This window comes from Oreochromis aureus, linkage group 18 (assembly GCF_013358895.1).
Source record: "Oreochromis aureus strain Israel breed Guangdong linkage group 18, ZZ_aureus, whole genome shotgun sequence".
Taxonomy (NCBI): domain Eukaryota; kingdom Metazoa; phylum Chordata; class Actinopteri; order Cichliformes; family Cichlidae; genus Oreochromis; species Oreochromis aureus.
The window spans coordinates 30505464-30526858 of record NC_052959.1 but is presented as its reverse complement, the minus strand read 5'-3'; the positions used below and the strand labels follow the sequence as shown (position 1 = coordinate 30526858).

Genomic DNA, 21395 nt, shown 5'->3' with positions numbered 1-21395 from the left:
AGAGTGTTTGATCAAAACTTAAAGTGTGTGTGGCATCTATATAAATAACCTGGCTTCCTGTTTTTGGCTTGAGACCTCGGCTGGCGTGTCTGTGAGCCTGCTCGTCTCCATATTCTGGAATATGTAAAATTAAAGATCATTTTTAAGTTACTTTTTAACCACTTTGAGCTGTGTCTTTCTTGGCCGAAAAGAATACAAAGAACCGAATTTAATACTTGGTGCCAGTGACCCGGATTCTTTTGCGGCTGAGGGGACTAATTCGGAGCTTAAGGTACGATCTGATATGAGGCGGACAACAGACCGGTCTAAAAGATTTAAAGGTAGGCACAAGCCTGTTCAAAGAAACAGCAAAATTGTGCATATTGGATGAATTAATAAATTATTTGTCCGCTGAGTGGATGACTATGACCGTCAAATTGGCTCAGTAGTAGTGAAATTAAACTAAATTATAAAATCTGTTAAGTAGATTTCAGGTGACATGTCCATGATAATTTTGGGTAATTTGGGATGAATAAAAGTAAAGTTTGGGGATATTTGATGAAAGCTCATTGTTGTTAATACTGGGGTGGATTTTTAATTGCTGTGACGTATGTTTGAAGTTGGTGTATTATGTGTGTGTTACGTCAGCCATGAAAAGAGATTAGATTAGGACATTTGGTCAGGGAATGTTATTCCCACATTGATTATAGGGTGGGACCCGAGCATCAGATAATAAACTGGCGGTTAGAGTCCACAGTGATGCTTCTAGAATTATTTAAATTACTTAGGATGGGAACGGCGATTCCTAGGAGCGTGGTTGCTCAGCGTGTGACAACGACTCTTGACCACGGACGCGTGGTTCATGTCATATTTATCTGAAAGATCTTTAACTGTTCGTATAAATCAAGTGTCCAAATCAACAGTTCTGGCTTGTGGGGTTCCTCATGGATCTATCTTGGGTCCAATTCTCTCTTGCTTTATATATTCCCCCTAGGCCAAATTATTAGGTAGTGGTGCAACGGATCACGGTTGATCCGAAATCCGAACCGATCCCACTCCACAGTTCGGTACGCACGTGATCCGAAGATTCGAAAAAGAAAAAAAAAGGATGTGTATTTTGCGTGTGGTGGGTCTGTCAAGCGGTAGTTATGGCCAGCGCTAGCGGTCCAAGTGGTGGAGCAGAGGAGTTTGCGGCATTTAACAGCCCTTTGCTGCCCAATCCGACCGGGCTAAAGCTATTACAAAACCTATTGGGGTGTTTAGCTGCAGACGGGAGGCCGTATTCCGTTGTGCAAAACAAGGGGTTTAAACTATGATGAAAGTGCTTGAGCCACGCTATGATATCTCGTTGCGTGTCCACTTCAGTGTGACAAGATCGTTCCAAGCATGTATGAGCAGGAAAAGTTTAAAGTTATGGCTGAACTGTCCCAGGCATCTTCTGTTGCCCTAACTACAAATGGGTGGAGCTCCAGGGCAACGGAAAGCCACGTGACCGCTCGTTATATCACAGCGGAGTGGTAGATACAAAGCCCTGTACTGCCCTATAGATTACATTAGATTAGATGAAATTTTATTTATCCCTCGTGTGGGTTCCTCCGGGAAATTCAGTTTCCAGTAGCACAGTACCGACAGAAGTTGCAGAATGTGAGCAGAAATATACCATATATACACATATATAAATACAGAGTATACAAAAGGGATAAATAGAATAAATAGGAATAAGAATACAAGGGAACGGCACATTTCAAGTATTGTGAGTCTATTACACCGTTGGATATTAACAAAAACTATTGCACAGTAAAAAGGCACTACAGCTTACTTGTCCCCCCCCCCTCCTTTGTCCCCGTTTCCCCTCCCTCTCCCCTCCAGCGAGGAGTTAAACAGTTTAATGGCGTGTGGGACAAAGGACTTTTTAACTCTGCTGGTCCTTGACTTTGGGAGAAGCAACCTCTCACTGAACAGACTCCTCTGGTTGTTTATGGCTGTGTGCAGAGGATGCAGAGGATGCCCAGAATGGTCCATAATGTCCATATTGCACCTTAATTTGTTTTCGTATAAGTGTGTGGAATGAGTCTTTAGTTGAATGTTTTTTAATAGGCAAAAAATACTTAAATAAGTAAATGCCGAGTCGAATTTTTGTCTTTTTTTTCTGTTTTTGCTGATCTGAAAATTGATCCGATCCGTGACTTAAAACCGTGATCCGATCCGAACCGTGAAATTTTTGATCCGTTGCACCACTATTATTAGGTGCTACAATAATCTCTCCTACCATCTCTATGCTGATGACATTCAGTTATACTGATTTTTCAAAGTTTCTGAGTTTTATAAATTGTCTAGTTTAAGTAATTGCCTGACAGAAATCAAGCAATGGTTAAATGACAACTTCCTCCAGCTAAATTGATAAAACAGAAACTTTAATTATTGCTCCCGACCATATGTTTTCAGAAATTAGGCAGCATATCAGGTTCTTAGACCCTTCTCTTAAATCAAGGGTTTCTTAGAAATCTCAGTGTCATATTTGACAGTTCGATGTCACATGAGCAACATTCCAAACGGCTGGTCCAGAACGGGTTTTATCCTCTAAGGAATATTTCAAAACTCAGACTAATTATGTCAAAGGCTGAAGTTGAGATGATTATTCATGCTTTTATTTCTTCCCGTTTGGATTATTGCAAAGGTCTTTTTACTTGTTTTAACAATTCAGCTTTAAATTGTCTTCAGACTGTGCAGAATGCTGCAGCAAGACTCTTAACAGGCACCAAAGGAAGATCACATAACACTCCAGTTTTGACCTCCCTTCAAAATTTTTGTTCTAACCTTTAGGGCCCTACATGGTCAAGCTCCCCGGTATATAACTGTGCCCAAATTCAGGGGAACGATGCTCTCAAGGATCCTACCTTCCTGCATCACATATGTAGGATCCTTTGACGGCCGGGTAGGATGGAAGTGAGCAGCTGTGAAACTGGACGTCCTTCTAGCCATTGTTCAAGTCCACCCTTACTTCAGTGTTTTCCCGGTCACTAGCACCACAGTGCGAAAACTTTAAAATGGACCCAGAAAGGCTGCTCCGGGGTTTTTTTGTACATTTTTAATTTTCGAGGAGCTAGAAAAACTTGATCGTCGGCATGTTTTGTACCTTAGGCTCATCAGAGACAATCCTGTTCAGGTAAAATAATTTTCTTTAATCTACACACGTGTGGGAATTACTTAGCTAATTTCACTGACTGAATGATCGCTGGTCATTCGTAAACATTTACTGTATTATATAAAATATATAAACTAAATGTCTTTGAAACTTATAGAATCTAATCTTTTGGTCTCTTTTTTTACAAAGCACTTTATCAAACTGTTGTCTGCTACAGAGTTACAAGTATTGTACTAGTAGTAATATAGCATCCACCATCTCCTGCTTGCATATTTCTGAAAACATCTTAGTGGTGTTGCAGCCGTCGATTGAGCTACCTTTTGTGTAGTTTGCAATATTTGCCTTTATTTATCTGAAACTGAAGTTTCATGTTCCTTAAGTACATCTGCCCTGTTGAACTTATTATCGGAAATAAATATTTAAATCAAAACAAGCTGCTGATTATTTTACATTTCAATTGTGAGCAACGGCACATTTAAATCTTACAAATATAGTTATTTGGCTTATATCGTGATATATATCGTTATCACCTGAAATTAAAAAAACATATCGTGATATGAAAAAATCTTATATCGCCCAGCTCTAATATGAGGTGATGAAGATGTTCTGCCATACTGATCAGCAGATTATCTGTTATCTCTTTTGTGGATGTGGATGAATGTTAAGGACATGACACAGTCTCAGCTGCAGCAGAAAGGACTGAGAGGCAGAGAGAGCTGGAGGTGAGTCGACAAAACATCCAGCAGAGAATCCAGGACAGAGAGAAAGATGTGAAGCTGCTTCAACAGGAGGTGGAGGCCATCAATCAGTCTGCTGATCAAACAGTGGAGCACAGTGAGAAGATCTTCACTGAGCTGATCCATCTCATCCAGAAAAGAAGCTCTGATGTGAAGCAGCAGATCAGATCCCAGCAGGAAACTGAAGTGAGTCGAGTCAAAGAGCTTGAGGAGAAGCTGGAGCAGGAGATCACTGAGCTGAAGAGGAAAGATGCTGAGCTGAAGCAGCTCTCACACACAGAGGATCACATCCAGTTTCTACACAACTACCCCTCACTGTCAGCACTCAGTGAGTCTACAGACTCATCCAGCATCAATATCCGTCCTCTGAGCTACTTTGAGGATGTGACAGCAGCTGTGTCAGAGGTCAGAGATAAACTACAGGACATTCTGAGAGAGGAATGGACAAACATCTCACTGACAGTCACTGAAGTGGATGTTTTACTGTCAGATCCACCAGAGCCAAAGACCAGAGCTGAATTCTTAAAATATTCATGTAAAATCACACTGGATCCAAACACAGCACACAAACAGCTGTTATTATCAGAGGGGAAGAGGTGACCACAATTAAATAACAGCCTTATTCTAATAGTCCATGATCATTTGCTCCATGTGAAAATTGAAATTTAGAACGTGTGTAGGATATTCATATTAATGTATTTGTATACTGTAATTGTTATCACTTCCTCTTCATGCACCGTACCAGAGAAATCAGGAGTCTTGGAACAAACTAAAGGTTTTTCCAATAAATCAAACCTAAATCAAAGTATTTTCTTCTCTTTATTCCAGGATATCACTAATAATCTCATGCCAAAAATATAAATAGTCTGAGAGAATCTGAGTTTTTAAAACAGAACAGGATTGTTGATAAGAACAAACATCTGGGACACAGAATCACCAAGCAGCATTGTTTAACTTGAACACATTAAAAATCAGATAAAATGTTTTTTTTAAAAATTACTTATTTTATATGTTTTTTGTCCTTACTATCAACAAAGCATCCGTACTTTACTACAGCTGTGATGAAAATGAAGGAACAGTGTGATGTGAGGTATGTAAGTCAGAAAAGCATGTTTTGATGGTCCCCAGAATGAGACCTTAAGCATAGTGAATTGTGAGAGATGGGCATTACAGTCATTCTTCAACTTGGATCATTGGGAACCATAAATTCTTTATCCAGAATTTATGGTTAAAGTACCATGGTTAAATCAAGTACCAGACTTTGTCAGGATTCGATTTTTGTTGGACTGACCTGATGAGGGCAGTATTACGCCTTTGGTATCTCCAGTCTACCGTAAGTACAACAGAAGAAGAATAGCGGCAATGGCGCCACTCAGAAATTCTATCGCGATCCCGAGTTAAGGTTGGAGACGTTGGTTTGGCGGTATCGGTTGTTGTTGCAATAATGTCTTCAGTTCAGCATCTGAGAGAGTTTATCAAGGAGAGGTTAACTACTGCTGCAGAAGAAATCTTATCAAAGTTTGAAAAAACGATCGTCCGCTATGAGGAGGAGATCCGTCAGCTAAGACTGCTTGATATCAGACCTGGGATAAAGTCACACAATACAGGTGTGTAAATCTGTGAAGGTGTGGGGGTTGCGTGTGATTCACGTGGGCATGTGGACAATTCCTGGAGGTGCTTTGGAAGCATTTGGAATGTGAGGATAGAAAACAGAGCTCTGACATTTGATAATCAGTAGAGAATAAATACATTGATTTAAAATAATATTACACCACAGTTACATCTATGCAGTGTTGGGAAGATCACTTTTAAATTGTTTTCCACTACAGATTACAGAATACATGGCCCAAAATGGGGTTTGTAACGTATTCCGTTAAGTTACTCAATGTTTGTAACGTATTCTGAATACTTTGGATTACTTGATATATTGTCATGCTTATTAAAACTACATGAATGTACTATTGCTGTGTGATTTATTACTATTAATGGAGGCTACTCACCACCGAGCTAACATTGTTAGCTGGCGTGAGCTAAGGTTTGTTCATAGACTTCAGGCGGTTAGACTTGATGGATAACATTAATAACCTGCTAGTTGCAAATAATCATGAGAAATGTCTTATATTGGGATATGAGATTTTGGTCTTAGTCTTTTAAGTAGAACTTACTTCCAGATGTTTCTTTAGGTTGGAGGTGAGACTTTTAGAGCAGAGAGCAGCTTTTTTTGCTGGGTCCATTGTGTAAGCCAACAACATTACCGGGACACTTGCATTAGAGTCTCTTATTGCATGTTTTGCTTGAGTTTCTCATGTTTTGTATTTTAAATGCATAACGCCGGTACATGTATGCCATTACTCCCTAACACTGCATCTATGTAAACATACTTACGGCCACTTTGTTAGGTACACCTGTTCAGCTACTCTTTAATCCAAAATGTAATCAGCCACTCAGATGGCAGCAGCCCATGCATTTCAGCATGTAGCGATCAGTGACGGTGATTGAAATCACTTTGATCGTGGTGTGGGTGTTGGTGCCACATTGGCTGATCTGAGTGTTTCAGAAACTGCTGATCTGTTTAAATTTCCAGCACAAACATCTGTATGATTTACAGAGAGTAGTCCGAAAAAGACTAAATATGCAGTGCCCTTAAAATGACAGTGAGTTCACTGTACTCGGGTGGTCTCCAGAGTCACCAGCTATCAATCCAATAGAGCACCTTTGGATGTGGTGGAATTGCATCATGGATGTGAAGTTGACAGATATGCAGCAGCTGTGTGGAGCTCTCCGGTCAATATAGACCACAAATATCTGAGGAACGTTTCCATCACTTTGCTGAATCTCCGCAAAGAATTAAGTCAGCTCTGAGGACGAAAGGGGCTCCAATCTAGTATTAGCAATATGTACATTATTAAGTAACCAGTGAGTGTTTATTTATTAGTAAAATGTTAAAAGATTAGCATTAATAGCATATCTTACCTGCCGTCATAAAATACTTTAAGCTTTCATGATCATATTCAGATCATGCTGCTGTTGATTTGTTTGTTTATTCACAGTGTGTGATGATCACTGGCAGTCAAATCTAAAAATTAGACCCCAGACAGCTGTAAAGTTATCAACATCACCCAATGAACAAATGACTATGAGTGAATGTTTCTGTGGCAACATCTGCAAGAATGCAAGAGACTGTGAAACCACAAGCTAAATTCTCAATAGGTGACCCCTTTTAATCTTTCTTTATCTTTCTTATCATCACATTAGTCACTATTTTCTTGTGTCCCTTTGTTGATGAAGGTCTGGATGATCAGCAGTTCTGTGACCAGGAGAGGAGCTCCAGTCTCAACCAGGAGGACCCAGAGCCTCCACAGACTAAAGAGGAACAGGAGGAAATGTGCAGCAGTGAGGAAGGAGAGCAGCTTGAACAGGAGGTTGAAGACATTAATGTGTGGACTGGAGAAGAGCTGCATGTGTTGTGGAAATCTGGAGTAAAGCAGACCACAGTAGGTATGTAAAACTGTAATATACAGATTTCATAATACAGAGATGAATATGACTCATATCAAAACATCACGTGATGACATCATAAAGACACGTGGCATGTATTACCGTCTGGCATACTACCTCACTGAAGACGTTTTTTCTGTTAGCACAGTAAAATAAAAACTGGGTTTAAAATCTTGTGTTTGTGTGATAAAAAACAAACATTTCCTCCATATAGATTTAAGTCAAGTTGACGCAGAACTGTACTCAGAATATAGGAAAAACATTGAGACAATGAAAAATGTGGCTCATTAGCCACAAGAACCAAGTTGTACGCCTCATAAATGATGACTTTCTGCATGTAAACAGAATTCTTTGCTGTTCACCGCATGAGAGATAATATTTAAAACACTTGTGCACCTTAAATATCGCTCACATACCTGAGAGACATGCTCACAGTGTAACTTTTTTCTTATGTGTTGTGTCCGTCAAGACCTCCCACAGCAACATGATTGTAAGGAAAATGAGGATCTGGATGACCCGCAGGTCTGTAGCCAGGAGAGGAACTCCAGTCTGGACCAACAGGACAAAGATCCTCCACAGACTAAAGAGGAACAAGAGGAAATCTCCATCAATCAGGAAGAAGAGCAGCTTGCACTGAAGCAGGAAACCAAAGGCATCACCATCTGGACCAGGCAGCAGCTGGGCATCATGTGGAACCCTGAAGTAGAGTTGCACAGAATAGGTATGCAAAACCTTAATAGATAGATTTCTTAATACAAAACTGAATCTAACTCATGTTGGATCCTAATCACACCTCAGAGATATGTTAGAATAGAATAGAATAGAATAATCCTTTAATTGTCCCACAAGGGGAAATTTGGTTGTAACAGCAGCCAAAAAGACACATATACAAACAAACAGTACACAGGACACAGAACAGAAACATACAGAATTTTTCTTACATATTTACATTAAGGAATATGGTTACTATATACAGAGAGTACTGTACAGTTATTAAATTAAATATAAATAACTACAGATAAGAGGCAAGCCAGGTTGTAGTGCGAATCGGTTAATTAACTTATTGCAGTTACAGTGCTGATGTAAACATCTATGTTTGTTGGGAGCAGTTCTGATTGCACAGTCTGACAGCTGCAGGAGGAAGGACCTGCATGAACGCTCCTTCATGCATCTAGGATGCAGCAGTCTGTCACTGAAGGAGCTCTGCAGTTCAGCAACATTTCCATGCATGGGGTGGGAGACTCTGTCCATCAGAGATGTTATTTTGGCCAGAGTCCTTCTGTCTCCCACCACCTGCACTGGGTCCAGGGTTATAGAGACACATGACGATTCTAAGCACCAACTGCAATAAGGAAACTGAAGTAATATTCTAAGAGCCAAAATGTCTAGCCCTCCCAGTGTCGCCCCTGTCAGGACTGTCCTATGTTGGTCATAATTGTAATAAACTTGAGCCCAAGAGAGAGGAAGCCTCCCTACAATGAGTTGAAACATTACCTTGTTATTTATTCCTGCATATACATTTTTTGTCATTCGCATTGTCACTTTGTTTGTCCCTCACGAGCTGCAGCTGCGAGGGACAAACTAGGCAATATCACATTTAATAACAGGAAATGAATAGGCATGTGATTCTTTTCTTTCTTTTTTTGGCCACATTTTTCAAGTGGCCTATATTTGACAAAATCATATAAAAAAACAAAAACAAAACGTTAAATTATGCTTTTGGTGTGCCACCTCAATGTTTTCAGTAGCCCCCATATGGCCACCCACATGAAAAAATTCTGGAGGCGCCCCTGTACATTATGACTGAGTACATCCACTGAACCTTTTGAGGATAAAATAATTATCCCCATCAGGGCTGAACGATCAATTTAAAAATGTAATATCAATTTGAAACTACGCTTTTAACAAACCACACAACACTATGATAGTTGTGTCCTTGTGCCATGTGTTTCTGGATCTTTCTTTCTTCTTCTGTCCCTTTGGATTCCAGCACAAGGCCTGTGTAGTGATGTTATTGGTGGACTTCTGAGGGTGAGGCCAATCCAACAATACTTTCTTTTCAAGATTGGTATTGCTATTGGTTCCTAGTTTGTTCTTGTCCACAGTTTGTAATCTTTTCTGGTCAACAGAGCAGAGGACTTGTTGGAGGCAGCTGTTGATGAATGTCTGTAATAGGGATGGACCGATCTGATATTACGTATCGGTATCGGTCCGATACTGACCTAAATTACTGGATCGGATATCGGAGAGAAATAAAAAATGTAATCCGATCCAATAAATATCACAAAAGCACCTCACAAAACTTGCGACATGGCGTGACCCAGCTCATGACCTTAGCACGTCGGAGCAGTATGCGTCACATGATAGAGCGGCTGTGGCACGCAAGACCTGTCGGCGTTCTGGTTGAGCATTTGGAGCCTCGCTGCCAAACCTGCATTTCATCTCAGAGAAAGCTATACCAGAGAAGTAAAGCAAGTGTGTAAGTTCTACTCTGAATCTTTGTAAAGCATTCCCACGTTTAACTTAACAACCGATATGTGGAGCGACTGCCTCTTTCTCTCTCTCCCTCTCCTGTTGCTACATCAATCATGAAACTGGTCAATGATCGGGTTTTTTGTCACGAGTCCTGTTTCTTTTGTTTGTTTATTACCCACTTTACGCCAGAAAGAGGAAACCAGTGGATAAACAACAGCGGCACGTTTAAGCTTGCTAAGCTGTTGTTAGAATTTCTTTAATATTACTTTCTAAACCAGGATCCTTTTCTACGAAGCTGACAGCTGGTAACTGTGCAGGGGCGGGTCTAGTTTTGCCAGGGGGCCAGCTGGGGCACTAACAGGGAAAAGGGGGCACAAAGAAATACTTTTCTTTCTTATTGTCATTCAACATGTCTAGCTTTTAATAAATAATAATTTGAATCTTAAAACAAAGTTTTCTTCTGATGTAAAATGTATAGAATTTCATTATTGTATATAGTAACTATTAAGTCTAATATATACCCTAGTAAGTAGTGGTGCAACGGATCAAAAGTCTCACGGTTTGGATCGGATCACTTTTTTTTCCGTCACCGATCGGATCAATTTTTGGATCAGCAGAAAAAAAAAGAAGACAAAAATTTAACTTGCCATTTACTTAAGTATTTTTTTGCCTATTAAAACATTCAACTCAAGACTCATTACACGCAATTATATAAAAACTAATTAATGTGCAATATAGGGCAGTACAGCGCTTTGTATCTACTACTCCGCTGTGATATAATGAGCGGTCACGGTCACGTAGCTTTCTGTTGCCCTGTCACCCATTTGTAGTTAGGGCAACAGAAGATGCCTGGGACAGTTCAGCCATAACTTTAAACTTTTCCTGCTCATACATGCTTGGAGCGATCTTGTCACTGAAGTGGACGCGCGACTGGATATCATGGCGTGGCTCAAGCACGTTCATCATAGTTTAAACTAGTGCTTTCAGCGTAAATCTCGTTAAAATGACGTTAATGCCATAATTGCATTAACATGGCAAATCTCCGTTAACTAGTTACCACAGATCGCCCCGTGCGTGGGGCTGCACGGCATCAATGCGGCAACTAACGCGTTGACTAGTTTAAAACCTTTGTTTTGCACAACGGAATACGGCCTCCTGTCTGCAGCTAAACACCCCAATAGCTTTTGTAATAGCTTTAGCCCAGTTGGACTGGGCAGCACAGGGCTGCTTAAATACCGCAAACTCCTCTGCTCATCCACTTGGACCGCTTGCGCTGACCATAGCTATCGCTTGACAGACTGACCACGCGCACCATACACATACTTTTTTCTTCTTTTTTGAATCTTTGTATCACATGCGTGCCGAACCGTGGAGTGGGATCGGTTCGGATTACGGATCAACCGTGATCCATTGCACCACTACTAGTAAGCTATAGTACTCTTTCCTTTGTTAATGTACCATCTGTGCAATCTGCAATTCTGTTGAAGAAAGATGTTGAATCTTTTTAATTATTGTAGAAAAATAATTAATTTCTGTGCATTTGTTTTACACCTCCATTAAATTAAAGTCTATTGTGTCGATTAAGCATCATGAGGCAGAGGATGGGGGATGGTTCCCTATTAGTTAGGTTGTTTGATATTTCTGCTAAGTACTCTTTAAAATACCAGGAGGCTAAGCCTACGCTTGAAGCCACTGAGGTGGTTGTTAACGAGGGGTGACCCAATGTCACTGGTATGCATGAATTAATTAAACAGTCCAATAACTTCAGCACTTCTCATCTTGTCCTTTTTGGATGCACAATTACGTGCGTCTACCTTAAATACCTTTATATGAACCAGCCATATGAAAACAGAAAAAGGTGACCTCTAGCGGCAACATAAGGTATAAACCCAAAAATGGCTCCTACAACCAGAATAGAGAGGATGGTGTAGGTTTAAGTTTATTATATTGATCAGCATTGCTGAACTATGAAATATTTTGGGTGCAGTGTATTTTTTTCAGGGAATGAGTTCTCTTTGGCTCTTGACAAAGGCGGTCGCACTTTTTCTCCCTCTTCCTTATCTTTCCTGCTTGGCTTCTCATGTCCTTGGTTAGTCTTGTCTACTTATACTTTTTACTCTGGAAGACTTTCACAGCCTGTTCTCTAAAACCTAAAAGAGGATTATGGATTTGATCAAGTGGTCCCTGAATGCAATTGACACCCTCTTCTCAACGAGAAGCCTGAGTTCAGGAGAGCCCGAATGTCCGGGAGGGACGTTCCCTGCTGGATACACGATGGACAAGTGGAGGAACTGGAGGGTCGTGTGCCTGGCGGGACAGTCGATCAAAGACATTGAAGACACCTAGCTTTTCAGAACCATGATAACGGGGTTCTTGCTGATTGGAGCTGGCTTGGCCCTGGCTTATCGAAGATTAAAGAAAGCGGAAAACGGCTGTTCAAAACCCCACAAAGCTCCCTGCTGTGATTGAAATGATGGGACTAGTCGTGACTTCTCAAAATGTGCTCATTGAACCCAGCACGGATAAGATGTTGGAGAAGCTCGAAGCTGTCGTGAGTACTCAGACCATTGTTCCTTCAGTGGGCTGGTTTCAGTCATTATGCAAATGTACTGTTTATAAGATTGGGGAAACCTGCAGTCAACTGAGACTGAAGGAAGTCACTTGGATGAGTGACGAAACGTTTCTCCCACAAAACGCTACGTCCAGATGAACAGAATCAACTTTTGGAGATTGACTTTCCTGGATGATTGAGAATGCATCAAGATGTTTTAACCCACTTTGGCAAGAACTGCCTAAAGCTTGTACGTCAGTATGAGCAAACAGCACATAAGATGGCGGACTACAGGAACCACCTGAGATTCAGCCTCAGATGCCGACAAAACAGGATTACTCCTAAAAGTTTGCAAATGAGCTCTTCAGTTAAAGGCTTCCGGGCAACAAAAATCCTCCAGAAGGCACAGCATCAGTTGCTTAATGAACGGGTGACGCAAACAAATTTTACCATCGACATGCTAAAATCTCAAGAGGAGCGGATCCAACAGACTGACAATGCTTTTAGATGGGAATACTCTTAAAAAGGTGTTTAACTTTACTGAGAAGGCTCGTCTAGCACAGCACAAGAAGTCTAAGACCAGGCAACAAAGGAAGTTTGACTTGCTTGTTGTATGTCGGAAATCACCGCAAAATACAGAGAGTGTCCTCAGTGGCCAGAAGAGACAAGGATGCGACACCAAGGATGTGGACAAGTGGGTGAAGAATTTGTCTGACAGACAGCTCACCCAAACAGAGAAAACATCCTTGCTAAGGGTTGAATTTTGCTGTCACACCGAGACAAATCCCGCTAGTGGAGCTGATCACAGCCACAGAAACAGCAATTTGTAACAACAATATTGCAGAAGTGGAAGCAGAGTAAATACGGACGACAGTTTCGGCCTGTCTCAGCAATGCAAAGCCCCAGCATCCAACATCACCATGGAGGAGAGGAAGGCACTCACATCACTTAGTGATGACAACAACATTATCATCCTTCCGGCAGACAAGGGTTGGTCTACAGTACTGCTAAACCAGAAAGACTATCATGAGAAAATTTTGTCACTACTCAATGATGAAAATACTTATGAGCCCCTATAACGAGACCCAGGAAGTCGCTACAGGAAGAGGGTGATAGTCTGTCTGAAGCAGTTAGAACAAGACAAGGCTATTGATTGAACCTCATACCACAGGCTATACCCAGGGGAGTCTACACCAAGTCTGTATGGTTTACCGAAAATACATAAACAGGGTGCACCAACTCTGTCACCTATAACATCTCCAAGTTTCTGGCTTCGATCCTCAACCCGCTGGTGGGCAGCTCTGAACACCACATCCAGAACACCCTGGATTTTGTCGAGAAGGTGAGAGATGTCGTTATGGAGGCAAATGAAACCATAGTCTTGTACGACGTTACATCTCTCTTCACTTGCATCCCAGTCACGGAAGCGTTGGAGGTAGTCCGTAAGAGATTACAGGATGACACCAACCTTAGCAACAGGACCACTCTCAGCATCGACCAAGTGTGTTTGCTTTTGGAACTGTGTCTTCATTCCACCTACTTCACATACATGGGTCAGTTCTACAGGCAGAAACATGGGTGTGCCATGGGCTCCCCAGTTTCACCCATCGTGGCCAGTTTGTACATGGAAGAAGTGGAAAAGAGGGCTTTGCTATCCTACCCTGGAACACCACCAAGCCATTGGTTCAGATATGTGGATGACACCTGGGTGAAAATCAAATCTCAGGACGTACTACATTTCACGGATCACATTAACTCGGTGGACCGGCACATCAAATTCACCAGGGAGGATATGAAAAGTGGCAGGTTAGCTTTCTTAGACTGTGAGATGTCAATCAGTAATGGGGGACATCTAAAAGCTGACGTGTACCGTAAACCTATGCATACTGATCAGTATCTAAGGTCTGACTCTCATCATCCACTGGAGCACAAACTGGGTGTCATTAGGATGCTACAACACAGAGCGAACACCATCCCCACTGACACAGCGGCCAGGGAGGCAGAAGGACAGCACATCAAGAAGGCCCTGAGTAAATGTGGTTATCCCAGCTGGACTTTTGTCAAAGCTGGAAAGGCACCTAAAGAAAGCTCCAGCCGATCCAGGAGAGAAGGACAACCGCTGCCCAAGCGAAAACCTGTAGTGATCCCGTATGTGTCAGGAGTATCGGAGCAGTTGAGACGCATTTTTTCTAAACACCGGGTCTCTGTGGCTTTTAAACCCCAAAACACGCCGTGCCAAAAATTGGTCCACCCCAAGGATCAGGTCCCCCGACACAAACAGAGTAACGTAGTGTATGCTGTTAAGTGCCAGGAGGATTGCCAGGATTTATTCATCGGGGAAACCAAACAACCTCTGGCGAAGCGGATGGCACAACACAAAAGAGCTACTTCGTCAGGCCAGGACTCTGCAGTCTATTTACAACTACAGGCCAGTGGACACTCTTTCAAGGATGAGGATGTACACATCTTGGACAGGAGGGCACGCTGGTTTGCTGCATGAGTCAAGGAGGCCATTTACATGAAAAGGGAAAGACCATCTCTGAATCGAGGAGGGGGCCTAAGGGTACATCTTTCGCCATCTTACAATGCTGTGATTGCAGCCATTCCCCAACTCTCTGTAAATGGTACTCATGGCCATTGATCAGTGTTCTTTGATCAGTGGGTTTTGGTCAGTGGTTGTTGATCAATGGTCATGAGAATTTGCATGGTTAAGATAAAGGATATAACAGAATAGTTTTAGTGTTTTGTTTTTTAAAATTTCAGTTTGAACTTATACGCAATGCAGCAAAATATTTAAGAAAAGTTTTATTGATTATAAAATACACTACATCAGATTCATATTGGTATCAGCAGATATCCAAATGAATGGTATCTGTATCAGACATAAAAAATGTGGTATTGTGCCATCTATAGTCTGTAACGTACAGAGTGCTATCTGATCATGGTATGACAGTGTGAACGGCACAAATCCGATATTTTCAAATCTGATCTGGGTCACTTTCGTATGTGGTACTGAATCCAATACATATCTGATGTTTCACAAAACGACTGCTGTTTGAATGGTCAAGTCGCATTAAATCCGTTTTTTACGTCACTGACACAAGACAGACGCCAATTATCTGCGCCGGAGAAGGGGCCAATAAGACATCGCGAACGCTTCTTGGCCATCCTGTGTAGATGTTACTGAAACTGTTGGGAAGACAACGCTGGAGAAATGTGAACATTTTATTTGTACTGTATAATCTGCAGATTCTGACAGAAATCCGCAACTATCCTTTGAAGCACTGCTTCTCTCTAAAACAGCAATAAGGATCATTATTAGGCCATATGTAAATTACTAAATAACTTTAACTTAAGGCAAAATTGGGAAACGTAAAGTCCGAAACAAGTCTTTATATTAAGGCCATAAGTCAAACAATACTGTTTGGTCTGGGTCTAAACAGAGCGCGTTGTATGTGACGTCTTCTTTTGCGCATGCGGGCCGCTTTGAGGGTTCACACTAGAGCGAGTTTGCTGTCACATTTTATTTGTAGTGTGAACCAGTGGACAAAAAAATCAGATTTGATCAAAAGATCGGAATTGAGCATTAAGACCTGCAGTGTGAACGTAGCCAAAGAGACTTTAGGAGAATGCTAACTGCCCCAACAGTACTGACCTTATGAAAGCATACGAGACAAGAAAATTAAGAAAATTTACAAACAGGGTTCCATTGCACTAAGAGTCATGAAACACTCATTCCTTGTCTGAGGTCATATGGCATTATTAAAGAAAAGTCTCCCCTATCCTATTTAATCAACTCCTACTATGATTTGTGCATAAATGATTCTTCAGCTTGTGTAACATGACCTCCTTCACTCAGCTCCATTCAGTTTTATTTATATAGGGAAATAATCCCAGTGTCCTGAAGGGGCTTTATACTGCAAGGTATAGACTCTACAAAATTAGAAAGAAACCACAACAATCACACAACACCCAGCCACCATACACGCAGCTCACTAGCTACCAAAGCCAACAAGGATGTCTGGCACTAGAGCTCACCTTAATTGTTTATTAGAGTCAGTTGTACAACAAAGGTGACCCCGAAGGTGGGAGAAATGGCAGGACGCACCCACACAAAGTCAATTGCACAGGAGGTCCTGCTAGGGCCATAACACTCTGTTAGCAAAGAGTTGGCAATAGTAGGAAGAGAAAGCAGCATTTTAACGGGAAGAAACCTTCGGCAGACTCAGAGAGGGGCAGCCATCTGTTGCAACCAGTTGAGGATGAGGAAAGCAGCGAGTGCCAGAGTGAAATAGTTACTGATAGTTAAATATGAGAGTGGTATAGTACACCATGTTAACTTTTGTCAAACTTAACAATGTTAAGTTTGACAAAACTCCTAAACACAAACTTAACAATGTAGTGTATGCTTTACAGTGTAGCGAGGAATGCCCAGACCTCTACATTGGAGAGACCAAACAGCCACTTCACAAGCGCATGGCACAACATAGAAGAGCCACCTCCACGGGACAAGACTCAGCAGTCCATCTGCATCTAAAGGACAAAGGTCACTCTTTCAAGGATGCCAATGTTCACATTTTGGATGTGGGGTGGCTGTGGCTCAGGTGGTAGAGCAGATCAGCTACTGATCGGAAGGTTGGTGGTTCGATTCTTGGCTTCCCCAGTCTGCATGACAAATATCCTTGGACAAGATACTAACCCCAAGTTGCCCTCCGATGCGTACATCGGAGTATGAATGTGTTTGAATGTAGTTTAGTTTGCACTTGTATGAATGAGTGAATTAGGCATGTTGTATACAGCGCTTTGAGTACTCCGGGAGAGTAGAAAAGTGCTATATAAGAATCAGTCCATTTACCATTTACATTTTGGATAGAGAAGACAGATGGTTTGAAAGAGGAGTAAAAGAGGCCATTTATGTCCACTGTGAGCGACCATCTTTGAACAGAGGCGGTGGCTTATGACTAGAGATGGCACGATACCACTTTTTAATTTCCGATATCATAAATTTGGATATCTGCCGATACCGATATGAATCCGATATGGCGTATTTTGTAATCAGCAACACTGATCAATCTAATAAATTTAAACCTACACCATCCTCCCTATTCTGGTATTTTAAAGAGTACTTAGTGGAAATATTAAGCAACCTAACTAATAGGATTGCCAACTCCCAGCAAAAATATTGGGGAACCACCCCCCGCCCTTAATCGATGTAATCAACTTTAATTTAATGCAAGTGTAAAACAAATGCACAGAAATCACTTTTTCTACAATAATTAAATAGATTCAACATCTTTCTTCAACAGAATTGCAGACTGCACAGATGGTACCTTCCCAAAGGAAAAAGTACTATAGCTTACTAGGGTATATTAGACTTATTAGTTACTATATGCAATAATGGATTTCTATACATTTAATCAGATAACCACTTTTGTTGTAAGATTCAGGTAATTATTTTTTCAAATTTTTTAAATGACATAACAAAGAAAAGTATTTCTTTGAGCCCCCCCTTTCCCTGTTAATGCCCTACCTGGCCCCCGACAAAACTTTGCTAGACCCGCCCCTGTACAGTTACCAGCCGTCAGCTCTGTAAAAAAAGGATCCTGGTGTTATTTGTCTCCCAGAAACAGTTCATAACTTCCCTTCAACACTCAAGCAGAGTGTTTGATCGAAACTTAAAGTGTGCGTGACGTGTAGAGGAGTATATAATAATCAGGCTGGCTGCTGCTGTTTCAGACTTGAGCTGGTGTCTCTGTGTGCTCAGTCCCCATTCCGGGAATGTAAAATAAAGATCATTTTTTGAGTTAGACCACTTTGAGCTGTGAGTTTTTCTTCGCCGCCAAAAGAATGCAAAGAACTGAATTTAATAGGTCATTTTGTAATACTTTGGATCGGATTACATTTTTTATTTCTCTCCGATATCCGATCCAGTAATTTAAGTTGGTATCGGACCGATACGTAATATCGAATCGGTCCATCTCTACTTATGACACCAACTGTCTGCCATGTATAATCCAGTTTTGAGATCCCTTCCCAGATGCCTTAACTCCCACTCACATCCTGGGCCATCTGACCTCAGGAAATCACATGATAGGGTGGGGTTAGGTTTCACAATGAGCTGACCTGAAACCCTGGCTGATTGTGACCTACACCCATTTTCACACCTTAGCTCATGTGATTAGGTAGAGGATCATTAGGGGGTCCTTTTCTCGCTCTCGGGGGCACACTCCCACAGGGCTTAAATGTGGGTCTCTCCACCATTTGACCCTAGAATTGAAGAAGCTTCTCGGATGAGAGGTGAAACGTCTTCAAGCAACTTAAAGAAGTCCAGATGCTTTTCTTTCCAAGCTCCTTAGACCACGATGACCTGGATGACTGAGAACGTTCACAGACCGATTATATGTTGTCTTTATTTTCGCATCGTGGATAGTCTGTTTATATTATTTGATATCACATATCTGAGATTCAACACCACAGTTTAAATCAATTGAACCAGTTTCAGATATTTACTGAGATGAGACATGCACATTAAAACAAAAACTCCACAGTCACTTGATAACACACAAAATCCAACAGAGTAAAATTTATGAGAATCTCGTAGTTCTTCCTACAGATACTTTTTTGTGTTGTTTTGAGATCGCCCCTGATGTATGGTTATCTTTTTATTTACATGAATTAGATTTCCACCATTGAATGATACAAAAACTGAGCAGAAAGCAAGAAGTGAAGTGTTTGAGTTTAAAGTTTCCACCTCATGGATTTTCATTTTTTCGTTCAATTTAAAGAATTCCAGGTATCGTCTGCAGCATGGAATGAAAAAAATAATTTAAATAGATTTCGGACTGGGATAAATGTAGTTAAATATTTATGCTCTGCTGTTTGGAATATACAATTCCAAACTTAAATTGATCACACAACAGGAGTGTTCTCAGCAAAACAGCTTCTCCCCCCAACATGCCTTTCATTGGTATATCTGTGCGACATGCTTACCATGTGGAGACCTGCTAATGGCTATGGTTAACTTGTAATTTTTCAAATGTATGTTTTTTTTAATCTGTTGCTTCAGATCTTCCACAATGTGACTGTAAGGATGAGGAGGGGCGCACAAATCAGCAGGTCTGTAACCAGGAGAATAACTCCAGTCTACACCAGGAGGATCCTTCACAGATTAAAGAGGAACAGGAGGAACTCAGTACCACTGAAGAGGGAAAACCACTTGCACGAAAGCAGGCGACTGCAACTTTTCCATCTCATGAAGAAAGTGACCACAGTGAACCAAAACCAAGCAGTGACCAGCTCCTTTCTAACAACTCTCCTGACACGGATCAGGATGAAAACAAGGATGAAAATTCACACAGAAATAAGTCCGAGCAAATAATAGCAGACCTGACAGTTCAAAATTCAAAGACAGCATGTTTATCTAGCACCTTTGGAAAAAAAATTAATAAAACAAGAAAGTTGAATAGACAAATGCGAATTCACACAGGTGAGAAGTCACATTCTTGTGGCGCCTGTGGGAAAATATTTAATCAGAAGGAACATTTGAAAATACACATGGAATTCCATACAAATGAAAAACGATATTCCTGTAGCAGCTGTGGGAAAAGATTTAATGTAAAATCAAATATGAAGACACACATGCGAATTCACAGAGGTGTGAAGCCACGTTGCTGTAGCATATGTGGGAAAAATTGGAGTTCCCTCATGTATTTGAAAATTCACGTGAGAATTCACACAGGAGAGAAGCCATATTGTTGTAGCACCTGTTGGAAAAGATTTGGTCACAAGTCACACTTGAAAGAACACATGCAAATTCACACAGGTGAGAAGCCATATTCTTGTAGCACCTGTGGGAAAAGATTTAGTCGGAAGTCACACTTAAATAGACACATGCTAATTCACACAGGTGAAAAGCTGCATTCTTGTAGCACCTGTGGGAAAAGATTTGGTCTGAAGTCAAGCTTGAAAAAACACATGCAAATTCACACAGGTGTAAAGCCGCATTCTTGTAGCACCTGTGGGAAAAGATTTGGTCTGAAGTCGATCTTGAATAGACACATACAAATTCACACAGGTGAGAAGCCGCATTCTTGTAGCACCTGTGGGAAAAGATTTAGTCGGAAGTCACACTTGAATAGACACATGCAAATTCACACAGGCGAGAAGCCGCATTCTTGTAGCACCTGTGGGAAAAGCTTTGGTCTGAAGTCGATCTTGAATAGACACATGCTAATTCACACAGGTGAGAAGTCACATTGTTGTAGCACCTGTGGGAAAAGCTTTGGTTTGAAGTCAAGTTTGAAAAAACACATGCAAATTCACACAGGTGTAAAGCCGCATTCTTGTAGCACCTGTGGGAAAAGATTTGGTCTGAAGTCGATCTTGAATAGACACATACAAATTCACACAGGTGAGAAGCCGCATTCTTGTAGCACCTGTGGGAAAAGATTTAGTCGGAAGTCACACTTGAATAGACACATGCAAATTCACACAGGTGAAAAGCCACATTCTTGTAGCACCTGTGGGAAAAGATTTGGTCTGAAGTCGATCTTGAATAGACACATGCTAATTCACACAGGCGAGAAGCCGCATTCTTGTAGCACCTGTGGGAAAAGATTTGGTCTGAAGTCGATCTTGAATAGACACATGCTAATTCACACAGGTGAGAAGTCACATTGTTGTAGCACATGTGGGAAACGATTTGGTGTGAAGTCAAGCTTGAAAGAACACATGGAAATTCACACAGGTGAGAAGTCACATTGTTATAGCACCTGAGATGAAAATTTTAGGTCTTCGGTACACTTGGAAAAAGTATATAGGAAACCATGCTACATGGTAGGCTTCATTCTTAGAAAAGGGTGATGGTAGAACACAGAAAAAGTGTTTGAATCATCGGGAATTAAGCATTTGAAAAAATTTGTTTTCAAAAGGTTTTCGGAAGCTAAGTTTCTGTGTTTACATGAGAACGCGAAAAACTGTCTCGGTCCAATACAACTCAATAAAATTGTTG

The 21395-nt window shown here is 41.1% G+C and overlaps 1 protein-coding gene across 1 annotated transcript; it reads left to right on the top strand.

Annotated features, from left to right (window-relative positions):
- Window positions 1-5191: 5191 nt before the first annotated feature.
- On the top strand, window positions 5192-21395 carry LOC116309840 (zinc finger protein 345-like). The gene is made up of 4 exons (XM_039602010.1): window positions 5192-5468; window positions 7150-7359; window positions 7829-8080; window positions 19452-21395. The coding sequence occupies exons 1-4, from the start codon at window positions 5306-5308 to the stop codon at window positions 21158-21160; spliced, it is 2334 nt and encodes a 777-aa protein (XP_039457944.1). The 5' UTR covers window positions 5192-5305; the 3' UTR covers window positions 21161-21395.